The sequence below is a fragment of the Hippocampus bargibanti genome, linkage group LG12, assembly GCF_051943395.1.
Source record: "Hippocampus bargibanti isolate YZ-2025 linkage group LG12, ASM5194339v1, whole genome shotgun sequence".
Lineage (NCBI taxonomy): Eukaryota > Metazoa > Chordata > Actinopteri > Syngnathiformes > Syngnathidae > Hippocampus > Hippocampus bargibanti.
This window is the reverse complement of record NC_142745.1, coordinates 17499614-17515471: the sequence shown is the minus strand read 5'-3', so window position 1 is coordinate 17515471 and position 15858 is coordinate 17499614. Positions and strand designations below refer to the sequence as shown.

Here is a 15858-nt window from a genome sequence, read left to right as displayed (position 1 = left end):
CCCGCATGTGACTTGTGTGAGTGTGAGGGTTGTTATTCATTAATCTTACATGTGTAAATCGGATCTGGATCCGAGGGTTCAGATTGCTTTCATTCGATTTACAAAAGCCACGCAGGACTCACAATGTCCCAGAAACCTGCAAAATTATTCAGAGTAATTGTTCATTTTGCATGTTTAACTTTAGTATATATTTGACTTTTGTGTAAGTCAAAATATAGACGTCTGTCGTGTTCGAAGAAAGGCTAAGAGCAATGTATTTGACTATTCTAAAGTAGCCTTTGTAAGAATTGATCAAACTCCTCCATTGAAGGTTTGGTTTTGTGTTGATTTAGAAAAATAACCTTAAGATAACAATTTTGTCCCACACACCAGACTATAATGGTTATAATTGTGACAGGAAGTGGTTAATAGTAGTGTTTGTGGTTCTACGAGCGGTACCTGAAGGCGGCACGATATGCGACGCGCGTGATGACTTTCCTCCGCGGTGCCTCACGGCGACGACCAGAAGCCGCATCATCTCAGCGGTCCAGCCGCATTATTACATCGTCTGCACCCCTTGCCGGCCAGTCACCTTGACCGGGGGTGATCACGAATAATTGCCATTATTCTCGCCAGCATGGCATCGTCTGACTTCCCGGGAGACGATTGCATTTTACTGCGAGGGAGATCTCAGAGTGACCCGAGTAGCACCACTGAGGTCCGCCTGGGTGAGGCGCACCAGGCAGGTAAGAAACCAACGGGGCGCTCACGCGATTTCACATGCTCGATCATTCGCAGCGAGGTGAAGAAACATTTCTTGATGTCGATGATAATTTTGCGGTGCGTCGTGACATTAACTGCAGCGTGCGTCATGTTCTACCCGGCATTTTCACCCGCTTTTTTTGAGCCATTCTTCTCCAGAACCCCGATGCACTTCGCAGCTTTTTATAGTTTTCAGAAATAGCAGAGGTGCCGTCCAATTGGTATGACACCATCCAGCCAGAACTGGATTCACTTCTCCTTCTCGTGATATGCATAAAGTTAAATGCATAAAGTTGCAAATCAACCCCACACTTACATCATCATAAAATAATAATAATAATAATAATAATAATAATAATAATAATAATAATAATAATAATAATAATAATTATTATTATTATTATTATTATTATTATTAGTAGTAGTAGTAGTAGTAGTAGTAGTAGTAGTAGTAGTAGTAGTATTAATAATAATAATAATAACAATGCTATGTATTATTATTTACAACACGGTCTAATAATTATAATACAAATAATTTATTATTATTATTATTATTATTATTATTATTATTATTATTATTATTATTATTATTATTGATGAAAAGGTTTCTTCAGCCGTCATCTGTACTTCCTTGACGGTGTCGGACGTTTCGCTTCTTATCCAACAAACTTCGTCAGCAAACTAAAGTCTTACTGATAGTTTAGGCCCTATATATATATCCCTACTGTCCAGACATGGCGGTGCCGGACTCTGCTATGATAGGTCCCTGCTCTCAGGTTGGGGGAGCAGAGGACTACATCCTGCGGCTCCACTGATTGTTCCTATTGTTCTGACTAACGACTTCCTCCGGTATCACCTCATCAGTATTGCTAATCCTATGTTGCCTAAGCAAGCTGTTGTACGAACGAACCAAATTGAACCTCACCCCACCAGTTCGGTTAAGTGAAGGATTTAGCTGTTTAATGAAAATTGCTTCTTTTACTCCCCTTTCAAACCATCTATGTTATTTCGCTAAGATTTTAACCTCATTGTCGTCAAATGAGTGGTTGCTAGCTTTTAGGTGCATATGTACTGCCGATTAAGGCCCACTAGTATTATCCTTCCGATGTTGATAAAGTTTTTTTGAGAATTTGTTTAGACTCCACAATGTATTCTTTACAATTTTCATTCTTACAATGTATTGAATAAACTACATTACTTTGTTTTTCATTTGGCAGCCTATCTTTTGGATGCACTCATTTTTGCCTTAAAGTGTTTATCGGTTTGAAATAAGTAGGAATTTTGTGTTGTAAAGGTATCACCTCATCAGTATTGCTTATCCTATGAATAATAATAATAATAATAATAATAATAATAATAATAATAATAATAATAAATAATAATAGTCGTTGTCAGCCAATTTCCTCCCACATTCCAAAAACATGCATGGCAGGCTGATTGAACACTCCAAATTGTCCCGAGGTGTGAGAGTGACTGTTGTTTGTCTTTGTGTGTTCTGCAATTGGCTGGCAACCAATTCAGTGTCCCCCGCCTCGTGCCCGAAGACAGCTGGGATAGGCTCCAGCAAATTCCAGGCTCCAGCACACCCCGCAACCCTAATGAGGAATAAGCGGTACGGAAAATGCATGGATAATAATTATTATAAAGTTTCTCCATCTGACTTCTCTTCCATCCATGAACTTCTTTTCACCAATAACGCTACTGTAGAATACAATACATATTGATTTATATCGCGCTTTAACAACAGCTGAAGCTGTAACAAAGTGCTTAACCTGGGCAACTATCTATAGGGCTATTGGGCCACTTTCACATGAGTCATGATTTATGCAGGAGGTAAGACATGTGTGTGACATGCTTTATAGATTGAGAGTAAACTCTCTCATATCATGTGGCTTGCAGTATGTTGAGTTGAAACGGATGTGAGTGCTCCTTGTGTATTTTTCAGTTTCCATGGTGATATAAATGGCAGGAGGCGGTACTTGGCATTCGAAATGTGTTTGTTCCACTGACCAGGCATTTAACTCCAGAATACACAGTGTAAAACAGCAACGCTTTGAACAGTTAGATACGCAGACTGAAGGGGACATTTCTTTTCTGGATCTTGTGCCTTTAACACACATTGAGTTGCTCTTGCGGTTTCCCCGACTTTTTTTTTTTTTTTTTTGGGGGGGGGGGGGTAGTTGCATCTCCTCAAACCCAAGCATTCCACCAAACACCAAAAATACACGTCAGGGTCATTTTAGATGGCAAATTGTGATCATCATTGAAACGGTTGATTACCTGGTAGTTCCTTCAAAGGGTTTCATACAGTCCATGCTCATTCCTGTGAGTGGTTCATGCATGGAAGCATAAATGTGCTTAAATTCCACTTGCTACGCGTCTCGCGTAGCAAGTGGAATCTAGCACTTTTCGTGTTTTTTTTTAAGTCTCCCACTCGAGATATTGAGTCTGCACCCTCCATTTTGAATCCTGGACTTGAAACATCGTGGAAGACTGTCTTGGTTACATAATATGAAACTGGCAGGAACCACCCTCACTCCCCTTTTTTAATGGTAAATGAACTTCTCGCAGAGCCTTCAGTGGAACTGCAGCAAATTGCATCTGGAGCTAATGACTTGTGCAGGAAGGGCGAAGAAAACGTTGCAGCAGTCAAGTTGTCACATGTAATCATTTGCTTATCTCTGCTTGGAGCTAATGCTTCTGCGGCGCTGCTAGCATTGGTTGGCCTCGGATCTGGAAATATCGGAAATAAAAATATTATCGCTATACGTATCCCGGGTTATGCTACAATACTTCAATCTATGTATAAATTGTAAGATATCTATGGATGAAAACGCAACGCTTGCAGTCTCTGTTACCGGAGTGCACATGAACAATGGGCTGGATGGAGTCAACGAACGGGGGCGACGCTGCATCTCAAAATAGCCCCACTCCCTCTTTTGATTCTTCTCCGTGTCATCTTGCTATAGCAACCTCCTTTATTCTGGCTCGTTACACCACTTGTTTTATGGCTGATTCATTACCGTGAAGTGCAAGATATTTTTTTGCGCAGCTTCAACGGTTTATGGGGGCTCGCCGCTTCGCGAATTTCTTGACATGGCCGCAAAATCCTTTAAATATCTTTAGAACATTATTCGACCGTATCGCTAAAATATAGGCCAAATATTAAAAATACAGCTTTTTTTAGCCATAATGCTAGTGGGTATCAACAGGAAAATATGCTAACAATATGCTGCTGAAAACAACATTCTAGAAGAATTTTCTAAAATCTATGTTTCCGTATTTGAAGTGATGCCGAGTTGTGTCCTGTCTACGTGGCTGTAATGCACAATCAAGCAGACTCAACTGACAGGTGTCAAAGTCGAAGCCCGGGGGCCAAATCTGGCCCACCACATCATTTTATTCAGACCGCAAAAGCAAATCAAACTTGAAATTCCATATTGCTTGTTTAAGTCAAAACCAAAATATCAAATTGTCATATATAAACCACAATAACAGTGATTATTTTTATTCAAATTTAAAAACTAGTTATTCGTTAATTTGCCATGCACTCTATATGTAATATGTGGAGGGGATGGAAAACATGTAGGATGGCGGCGCTCGAGGACCGGAGTTTGACAACCCTGTTAATCTAATGGCTTCCCCAAATTCATAATGCCCTCCAGAGGAAACTGTAACTACAACGTAGTCTGCGGCAAAAAAATGAGTTGTCAACGTTAAGGAAAAAAAAAATCTTTTTTTTACATTTTACCTACATGTTTCAATGACTTACTTTTTTCAATACAATACAATACAATACAGTACATATTGATGACACAGGAAGCCCTCACCGAAGCGTTTTATTGCTTCATTCAAATAGATTTTTTTCCCTCTCTCTATTTTTTTATGTTCCAATCACAACATGACGTGAACTGTAATTCCCCCCCCCCCCCCCCCCCCAACAATCCGACTGCCTCCCCCAACAGTCATTTAGCAAACCGTATTACTATCCAGTAGCCATAAGTCACCATGGAATCGTTTCTATTGCTTGCCCATCCGTACAAATTGAATCAGCGAATATCACAAGGGACTAATTCCGTTCATTCAATGACAAGCGATAACGTATCTCTGGATGGTGTCATCACACCTTTCCCCCCTCCACTCTCTCCCCTCGCTTCACATCCAACACACAAGCACACATGGAACCACTCGTGCAGTTCACTCACCCAGATACAATTCTCAGACACAGTCGATCTTATAATGCTCGCTGTTAATTTTTTTTTTTGGGGGGGGGATTAATTTTTTTTACCAAGCGGTTCTCAAAACAAGTCAAACCAAACCAAAAAAAACAATTGGCATTAAGAATTTTGTATGTGCTATCCCCAAATGTTTTCTCATGCATGTCTGCCATTTTATGTCTTGGCATTTGCAATGGTGGAACTGCAATCGTGTTTGCCTCATTAATCCGTCATCTTCAGTGCACAATCACGATTGACATCGTGATTGAGTTGGTGGGCATACTGGAAGACCCCATTTAAGATGTCATCCATTAACATCTGTTTCCAACGACTGGTACGAATGCTATTTCGGTAAAATATATAATAACAGTGAGTAAGAATGTTTTAAAGTGCTGGGAGAACATCAGCAAGTTGAAATATGCGTAAAGATTATTGCTTAGAAACTACTCTCATTTAAGAAGATATGTTGAAAAGAAAGCACAGTGTAATTTTGTTTTCTGGAGCATTATGTCTGTGTGTGCCCACTACACAAACTAGGAGTTATCAGAAACCTCCAGCGTAGGGCTGTGCAAATACCAACAAGTGTTGAAGGTAAGGAAAATGAGTCAAAACATGTCAGGAGAGCACTCTCAAACTGTGGTTACCCTCAGTGGTCTTTTAACAAATGTCAAAAGAAAAGAATAGGGAAAGAAAAAAAAATCCAGAAAAAAAAAACAAAAAGGAGAGGAGTAAAAGAAGCAATTTTTGTAAAACAGCAAAACCCTTGACTAAATCGCCATGGTGGTTTAAAGGACAACCGACGTCACTTTTTTGTTTTTTTTAACTGACACCAGAAAAATGTTTTATTGCATCTAAAATACCCAAAACACGCAGTATGATATTTTTAGTCAAATGCAAAACACCAATAAAAATGACTTAAAGTGTCCAAAATCTGCAAAAAATTGAGCTGCGAATTGAGCATTTTCAGAAAGTCCCGCCCCCAGTTCGTGACGTCACGCCAAGACGTCTTGCATTGCTAGTGAATCAAAACAATGGCTTCAGATTCAGAGAATATGCTTTCTTGTTCCACATCCAGTGATGAATATGATTCAAATAGTTCTGAAGAGGAAAGCATACATGTTTGCAATCGATTAAAGAATTTATTTGTGCCATTTTGAGGCGACATTGGGGGAAAATCTCTCACCCAAAAAAAGAGGCACAAAATGGCGACCTCCTGTGGCCACCTCCGTTTCCACAGGCTGATAAATTCCTTATATGGCGCTTGGACGCTCTCATCTGGTGGCTTTTGGGTGCAACACGAGGTCCCCAGACCAAACAAGTACAGCAAAATACATTGACGTGATGGAAGGACCGCTACAATGCGTCTTTTTTACGGTAAAGGGCGGTCCTTTAGTGATGTCACGTACGGACTCGTCACCAACTCAAAAACATTCTTCCTGAATATTCAGCGCGAGTCTTAAAACGTAAAATATAGCTATATGTGGTGAAATCTTTGTAAGATACGCTCAGTAGAAGTCATTTGAAGCCATTTTACAAATTATGGACATAACTTGTCCGGAGACGTCGGTTGTCCGTTCAGGTTTAATTTAGACCATGCTTACAAGCGACTTCTTAGGTCGTTACCACGCAGGCTTAGTCATGCTAGTGAGGCGATACCAGTGCTAATGATGCCATCAGAATCAGGGAAAGGTAATCAGACAGAACAAAATAAATAATCAGATTGGGTTCAGGGAGTAGTCCACTGCTCTCCCAACCTTAGAGCAGGGACCTATCACAGCAGTGGTCTGGCACTGCCACCTCTGTGCATTAGGGGCATACAGTATCTAGGGCCAGAGTTACCAGCACAACTTTAGTTCGCTGACGAAGCTCTTCGGATGAGGAGCGAAACGTCTGACACCTTCAAAGAAGTACAGATGACGGCTGAAGAAACCCTTTCCTCAATCTGGCGCTTGTGAATAATGAATGAAATGCACGTTCATAGAGTTGTCTGTGGCTTTGTTTATGTTTTTTGCTTACCACTCGTATCCCGGAGGAGAAATCCAGCCATTGACTTTTGTCATTTGTGATGTACTCAATTTTCTTTCAGCGGCCCTTGTGAAGATCGATATGCAGCCGCAAAGCTTTTGTTTACACGTCTGAATTATTAATCATGAGGTGCGTGCAAATGCAATTGGCTCGTTTAGAAACAATCACCGACCGCAACATTAGATACACCCGCAAATGCATCCAGATATTGTGATACAGGACCAATCTAACAAAGCAGATGTTTTTGGTTCCTGTGCAAGCTTCGGTGTGCCTTTTTTGGAAATTAGCAAAGCGCTCATGGTCAGGGTGGCATACCGGGGACGTTTCCTTTAACATGCTAGCGCCGCACTTGACATTTTGGTGGAAGAAATATGGAGCAAACTTCATGTCTGCTGGAAACACAACTTACTGTTGGAACTTGATTTTTGGTTAATGAGACTTACGGCACAGGCAGACAGAATCTGAGCTTGTATTGTAGACGTGTGAATCGTAACATTTTTGTTTAAATTAATGTTGTCTTTGTTTTAATATGTGTGATTTTATTTATTCATTAAATCACTAATAACACATAAAATAATTAATCAATTAATTATACGGGTGATTAATTATTCGATATATTTATTTTTGTCTGTCGGTATGTATTTATTTATTTATTTATGCATTTGTTTATTTATTTATCCATCCATTTGGATAGATGGATGAACCCCCCAGGACGCAATGGGTCGTGGGGAGTGCTGGAGCCTATCCCAGCCGTCCCCCGCCAGGTGTCCCCCGCCTAGTGCCTGAAGGCGGGGGACACCCTGAATTGATTGCCAGCCAATTGCAAGGCATACAGAAATAATCAACCAGTCACTCTCACAATCACATCTAGGGACAATTTGGAGTGTTCAATCAGTCTGCCATGCATGTTTTTAGAATGTGGGAGGAAACCAGAGGACCCGGAGAAAACCCACATGGGGCCAGGGAGAGCATGCAAACTTCACACAGGGAGGCCACACACTCACGACCTGTGCGTTGCGAAGCCGGCGTGCTACCCCTCGACTACCGGGCCACTGCTTATTTATTTATTTATTTATTTATTTGCTTTTTTTACTCGAGAACAGTGGTTTTTAAACTGGGTTTGATCAAACCCGAGGGGTTCGGTGAGTCAGTCTCAGGGGTTGGGTGGATCCTCTGCCGCAGAGGTCCACCTCTCAGTCTAGTCTGCAGTTAGTGGGCGCAGTCATTGAAAGCGTCTTTCTCTGAGATTTCCGACCGGTCCGCTTTGAGGTCGCTGGTTTATGCAGCAGAGTGAGACCTCACTATCAGACTGCCAAAAGAAGGCTGTATATGTGTATATGTGTGAGTGAGACTACCTTCCTAATATTTTAATCCATCCTATGTCGGGTAAAAAAGAAAGTGGTAAGACAAATATGTAAACAAGGTGAAGCCACACATATCTGAACTGGTCTCTCAAAGGCAACAGGATGAGTCACACTGAGGGAAGTTGTTTTGAGTTCATGCATTGTGTTGCTTTTGTTATTTGAACAAAGTGATACTAATGCGAAATATACTGTATTTTGTATGTAGATATTAAAAAAATCATATTTTCTTTTTCATTAAAGAAGGGTTCGGTGAATGAGCATATGAAACTGGTGGGTTTTTTTTACGTCCAACAAGATTAAGAACCACTGCTCTAGGGTCTAGAACAGGGGTCCCCAAACTTTTTCCTGTGAGGGCCACATAACTTTTCCCTTCTCTGATGGGGGGCCGGTGTCAATTTGTAACAGAAAAAAATGTGACGATCGTAGGGGAGCTTAAAAAAAATATTGTTTTCCAGAAAGCCACACATAACCAAATAACCCTTTCCAGGTTATTTACAGAAAAAGTCAGGAAACAAATAATAACACTATTAATGAAATAATTAATAACTAAATAAGCCTCTCTGGGTTCTTCATAGAAAAAAAAAGCCACAGAACATTAACTTTCTGTTGTGCCATGCACAATCTTAACAGATAAAACTTCAGCTCAGTTGTCAGAGCAGAATCTCTCTGACACATATGAGCAGTCTCTTAAAATTGTTGTGTTCCTTCCTTATAATCCTTTTGTAGGTTCCAATGGGCTTGTAGACACCGCTGTTTGCAGCTCTCTCTATGTATGTTCATCAGTGTGAACTGTGGGCCTTCATCTGGTTGGTCAGAAGTTGAATATCAGGTTCCGTTCGAGTTACAGCCAGTCTCAAACACTGATGCAAATGTTTATCTGTCAATCTTGATCTCATCGGAGTTTTCAGCAGTTTAATGCTAGAAAAGGTTTTCTCACAGATATACGTGCTGCCAAAAATTGTGGACATTTTCATTGCGTGTTTTTTGATGTTTGGATATGTGTCGTTTGGGAGGGCGGCTTAGAAGTCAATGAGACTGTTGAGCTTGAATACGTCTTTCAGAACATCACAGTTCTGTAACACAGGTCCAACTTCTCCATGGTTTGGTACACTTGTCAAAAATATCATCTGCCGTTGTAGTCCCTTTGAGACTTTGGAGGGCTGCCAGCTCCTCGCATATCTCAAAGTTTGTGCTAACTCCACGAATAAAAATGAACATTTGCGCTGTGTGTTGCACGTCCGTGCTCTCGGCCAGTGCTAATGAAAAAAACGTCAAATGCTTTCGTCTTCTGCTGGGAAAATACATTACTCCCAATTTCTTCACCGCGTCTGGTGATTGTACTCGCCGACACACTTATGGCATTAAATGCATCTTTCTTCGTGGGACACACCTCCTCCGCGACAGCATCCATACATTTCTTAACAAACTCTCTGTCCGTGAAAGGCTTACCGCTGCTTGCTATCAGTTTAGCAACCCGAAAGCTGGCCCGAACGGATGCCTTCTTCAGCTGAGCTTGGCGTACAAATGTATTCTGCTGAAATAGTAGTCCACTTTTTAGCTTTGAGAGTTGTCTGCTCGTATTTGGACTTGCAAGCTATCTTACTTGTCTTTGCGACGGGATTCATAGTGTCGGCGAAGATTGTATTGTTTGAATACCGCCACCACCTCTTGACAGATGAGATAATCAGCCTTTTCTTTGCAGTGAACATAAAAATAATCGTTTGTCCACTGCAGGTTAAATACCCTGCATTCTGAATCAATTTTTCTCTCACCTAACCTTTTCGCCATTATTCCGTTCTCTCTTTGACAGGATAGTTTACAAGAGAAAACGGGTTCGGGACCAAACTGAGCGCCAAACTGAGCGCACCTGAATGTACCACCGAACTCCCCTGCACTTCCTCATACGTCACTTTCTTGTGTTGCGTCGCATTGTGACCGACTCCTTTAGCGTTCTATTGTGTGCAGGCGTGTTTGTATTGTTCAATCACGATCATAAGCAACATACATTGATTACATTGATTAAAATAGGAACAGATAAGGATGGAAAACTGACGTTTGACTTGGAAAAGGATTATTTTTCTGGAGACCAAATAAGAAAAAAATCTGATAGCATCTCTGGGATTGTTCAGGGGGCTGGGCCAAATGTGCTGACAGGCGGACGGATACGGCCCGCGGGCCGTAGTTTGGTGACCTTTGGTCTAGATTCTAGAAGGATGCTAACTTTGAGATGCTCAGAGTGACTGATTGATTTTAGGTCTTATGTGTATTTGCAACGTTTACAAAACATGAGATCAACGTCTGAACAGCGGTGTGTGTGCGTGTGTTTGTGTGTGTGTGTGTGTGTGTGTGTGTGTGTGTGTGTGTGTGTGTGTGTGTGTGTGTGTGTGTATGTGTGTATGTGTACTCGCGAGCACATTTGTGCCTCTTGAGTTACTCTCCACCTCCTGTCCGGCGGGGCGGGGTCCGCATGGCTCTCCCACACACCGTCCTACTAGTTTACACACTCCAAGACTCCGACCACCCCCATTTGCCGCGCGAGCACACGTTTGAGCTCTTACTCTTTCATTCATCAGTGCACTGGTGGGGAACCGCGGAATTCAATGCCAACCTAAAGAGAGCAAAGCGGTGCGGCGTTTTATACGTGAGTGTTATTCTTTGTATAAATGTCTGCTTAATTTACTCATTCAAACAGGATTTTGTTGCATGTAAGGGATTTGTGATACATTTGTGTTTTTTGACAATGTTCCGATAATTGAATGATAGTTATTGATTTAGTTTTGGGCAAAAATCATCCCGAAATCACTGAATGCAAGAATTTGCAATGTGGGATGGATGTTCAGGAGACGTACAATGAGCACGGACGTTCAATTCATTGAAAGGTGTTTTTATTCGTCCTCATTGTGCTCGCAGAGAAACACAAGCACCTCAGAGCGCCGAATAAATATTTCAAAAAAAGTTGCCAATGAAAAATACAGCGGGTTGCATTATGCATCACGATATGCCAGATTGTGATTGGCTGCGGCTTTCTGTCCCTCTGTGTGGCAACAGCCTTCCCATCCACCCAGCAACTCTCTATTCCTCATGCTGTGGTGATTCTCTGCCTCCCGGGGTCTTTTTCTGCAGCATCCGGTGTGGTAACCATGGCAACGTCAGCCTGACCCCGCGCCAGCGCCGTATATAGCTACTGCACGCTTGACCTGAATTCCTCATCTCATCATATGAAGGCAGACATGACTCGGGTAGTTGACACGCTTCTGATTGTTGGGATTTCAAGGAGCTTTGTGCGGCCGGAAGTTGTTATTTATTTGATGTGTGCAGATCTGAGACGATTGGCGCTGATTGATGTTGTCTTTTTCATTTTGGGTGCACGTGTACTCGTCTTATGAGTTTATTTTTATTTTCAAGGTGGAACGCATTGTGCGTCGGCAGGCATGTTTCCATAATAAATACATGAATAAATAAACAAATGAATCAATGAATAAATGACTGAATAAATAAATACATTAATTGATTAATATGAAAATAAATAAATAAGCAGATAAATAAACACATAAACGAATAAATACAAAAATAAATAGATGAATGAATGTCAATAAATATATAAATAAATAAATCGATTAATTAATAAGTGGATAAATAAAAATAAACAGAGAAAGAAAGAAAAATTAAGAAATTAACAAATAACCAAACAACCATCTAAATACATAAACAGATGACAGATGAATAAAAAACACCCGAATTAGCAAATAAATAAAAAGTACAAGTAAATAAACAAATACATAAGTAACTAAATACATACATGTACATACTGTACCTACCTACATACATACATACATACATACATACATACATACATACATACATACATACATACATACATACATACATATATAAATAAATGGTGGAAAAAAAACTTTAGTTTTCAACATGGAGGAGAAAGAAAACCTGCATTGATACAAATCATTTAAGATTAGAATTAAATGCTGGGTATGTTGCCACACTGTTGAATTGTCCTCCTGAGATTCTTACATGGCCGGGGGATGACAAGTATACATGCTTTCAAAGTTTCTTCGGGGACGATCGAGGGGGTTTTGTAGATTCAGAAGTCGGCGATGGAGAATTGAAGAATTCATGGAGCGACCCGTGTGCTGCTCACGCCTTAGCACCTCCCTGAGGTGTCAGCGTGTTGTCAGTGCCAGACTGTATAGGAGGGCCTATTTCTGTCCACTCTCGAAGAAACGATGCTCTCATTGGACTTCCCCCCAGCACCACAGAAGTGGTCTCGGTCAACTTGAGTCTCCATCACCAAGATGTATCCTCCCGTGTAGTCTAGCTAACAAGTCCAGAGTACAGCTGTTGATGATCCTGGCCTGCCTCAGACCATCCGCTCAGCAACAATGCAGTTCTCTGTCTTCAACCCCCACCCCCAGCCCCACCCGCCGCCACCCCAGCCCACCCCGACCTGCCATCCTTCACGTCACCTCCAAATTTCGCCTAAAATCTATAGGTCTCGGCGAATTGTTTTGGTCGTCAAATAAGAAACTAGCCGGGACCTTACTTTTGCCCTGCACTCTTTGCTTTTGTCTGGAAGATGTGATGGACCAACAGAGGGCGCTGCAATCTGGCTGCCTGCTATCCGGGGTTTGCACACCCCCCGCGAGACGCAACAGTAAACTGGCCAACCTGGGTCGCATCTTCAAGCCTTGGAAATGGAGGAAAAAGAAAAACGAGAAGCTGAAGGCCTCAACCGGTGAGTCAATATTTGCCGTGTGTTGTGACATCGGCATGTCAAGTGCACGTTGACGCTTGGGGTTCATTGCTGGACGCTTTTAATGAGCACTTCATTTTGCAGCGGTGGAGAAAAAGGCGGCTGTGCGACAGAAGCGGGATGACACACTCAACGAGAAGATGGACACAGGTGCAAAAAACGCACACGTGGGCATATTTATGCATGCACGAATACACACACACGCACACACACACACACACACACACACACACACACACACACACACACACACACACACACACACACACACACACACACACACACACACACACACACACAAACAAACACACGCACACGCGCGCACACAATTACACGGATTCTCGGTTATTCCAGGTCATTTGTTTCACCAAATGATGCCTTCGAGCATGAAATATCATTCTCGCACGCAGATTCAGAACTTGCTTGTGGCGGTGACGGCGAAGACCAGGACACGTCACTCCACTCGGATGTAGATGAGCGAGATGAGGAGCCCAGAGCATCATTGGCCAGCACCACTGAGGACTCGGGTCACAATCTGGAAGTTTTAGCAGGTAAAAGAGCAGATGGATCACAAATGCAGATCAAAAACCCAGAGGAATGTAAAACATGAAGAACTCCGAGTCCAGAGCCATTCAACATTAAAAACAAATTTCAACCCCGTACGTTCCCTCTGTGATTGACATATGAAATGAGATTGACAGAAACTTTACAAATGTATTGACCGAACTGTGCTCTAGGTGGAGACAGACACATCTCAAACGGAACTCCAGAATTCATGTTGACACGTTTTGGGCAAAATGGGCTGGAGGGGTGCAAGAAAGTGGGAGATCCCGCTCAAGGTGAAAGTAGAGTCCCCGGTGATGAGCATTCCAAGGTCGATGCCCCCGACCGCTCAAATGAAGCCATACATCCGCAGAGACGTGCCAGCACCCCTCCTGGACCCAACCTGCAAGTCAAAGTGCTTACCAGACTGGGCAGCCTAGATGGTGAGTTAAAATATTGATTAAAAAATGTAAATAAATAAATCAACGAATAAATAAATAAATAAATACATTTTTACATGAACACACGAATACATGAATTCATGAATAAATGAATAAATACGTCTGTGTAAGCTCTCAGTCGTACAGGAGTGGTCCATCGATGAGAAGGTTTCTTCAGCCGTCATCTGTACTTTTTTGAATGTGTCGGACGTTTCGCCTCCTATCCAAGAGGCTTCGTCAGCGAACTAAAGTCTTACTGGTCGTATATCCCTAATGTCCAGACATGGCGGCGCCGGACACAGTTATGATAGGTCCCTACTCTCGGGTTGGGGGGAGCAGAGGCCCACTCCCTGTGGCTCCAGTGGGGCCACATGGAGTGTTCCGCCGTATCGCTGACAAAGCCTCTTGGATAGGAGGCGAAACGTCCGACACCTTCAAAAAAGTACAGATGACGGCTGAAGAAACCTTCTCATAAATGAATAAATAGATAATAAATAGAATAGACAAATCAATAAACTGACTGCAATACAAAAAAATAAACAGATAAGTAACTTTGCTTTGCGCATCCTTTCAGATTAAACTGACGATAGTTGCGATATCCCATCACAGGTGTGCCACCGGTGCGAGTGAAAAAATCCCCAGCCACCCTGCCCAGGAATTTCACGCTTCCCAAAGACCCCCACGGATCCCTGTTGAGAGGCCGCTTGTCCACCCCAACCGGCTCCCCCCACCTTGGCGCCCTCCATTCTCAACTACCCCCCAGCTGCATCATCGAGGAACTCCACCGCGCTTTGGCGACCAAACTCAGACAGGACAGGTTGGACACACAGGCAAACACACACACGCGCGCGCGTGCACGCATACGCACACACACACACACACACACACACACACACACACACACACACACACACACACACACACACACACACACACATATATATATATATATATATATATATATATACACAAATACATCAATAAATAAATAAATAAGATGCAATCATATTTCTGGTCTCTGATGTACGTAACTCACCGAGCTGCCCAATATGTTAAACAGCTCTGTCAAAGGAATACTTACCTAATTGTGTCAAAAAAGTATTACTTTGAAGAAAATCAGAACATCAAAAAGTATGTCTTTGACCGAGTCACTTGCGGGGACAAAATGTTCGACATATTTTACTTTGAACCTTGACCTCATTTACCTGAACTACATCGCTATCGAAGATCTGTGCTTGACATGGAAACCTGCCTGATACAAGATTGCAAATGTAGAACGGAGATATCTTTGGTGATCTGACCTTAGACCTTTACAATTTCTTCCCCCCAACACGTGAAACAAATGTCTGTAGCGTTCCGCAGTTGACGTTTAGGTTGTGAAGGTGTTTGTTGTCAGCAAAATGGGGAAACAGAAAATGAAATGTGAACATTATAGGAGTGAAAATGTAAAAATGGTATGGTGAGATGAGTTTACATACATTCACATACATTCATATATTCCGCAACACGATTTTTCTTTCCGCTTCTCGGTCACCTATCTCATCTTCTCTTCGACTTCAAGCTTTCAAATGAAGGAGATGCGCCCTTCGCCCAAACGCCGACAAGATGGCCGCCTTTTCCGCACCTCCAGTACAGAAAGGGAGCCGGCCGGAGAGCCGGACGAGGCCAAGAAACAGTCTGATGAGAACAAGGAGAACCGGCGTCTGGATGAGTACTTTTGTGACCAGGACAGCTGGAACGAATCTGTGATCTCTGGTATG

At 42.1% G+C, this 15858-nt stretch overlaps 1 protein-coding gene across 4 annotated transcripts in view; it reads left to right on the top strand.

Annotated features, from left to right (window-relative positions):
• The first annotated feature begins 453 nt into the window (after positions 1 to 453).
• Positions 454 to 15858, top strand: part of phactr3b (phosphatase and actin regulator 3b) — a 32298-nt gene continuing 16893 nt past the window's right edge. Inside the window, exons 1-8 of one of the 4 annotated variants that reach the window (XM_089010174.1) lie at positions 10880 to 10988; positions 11471 to 11586; positions 12939 to 13097; positions 13200 to 13265; positions 13526 to 13666; positions 13853 to 14101; positions 14708 to 14915; positions 15660 to 15853. In XM_089010174.1, the coding sequence (XP_088866300.1) occupies positions 12944 to 13097; positions 13200 to 13265; positions 13526 to 13666; positions 13853 to 14101; positions 14708 to 14915; positions 15660 to 15853 (1012 nt within the window). In that variant the 5' untranslated portion in view covers positions 10880 to 10988; positions 11471 to 11586; positions 12939 to 12943. Of the gene's footprint in view, positions 726 to 10860; positions 10989 to 11395; positions 11587 to 12938; positions 13098 to 13199; positions 13266 to 13525; positions 13667 to 13852; positions 14102 to 14707; positions 14916 to 15659; positions 15854 to 15858 lie in introns of those variants that run through there. The other 3 variants (XM_089010173.1, XM_089010171.1, XM_089010172.1) reach the window with 3 other exon arrangements.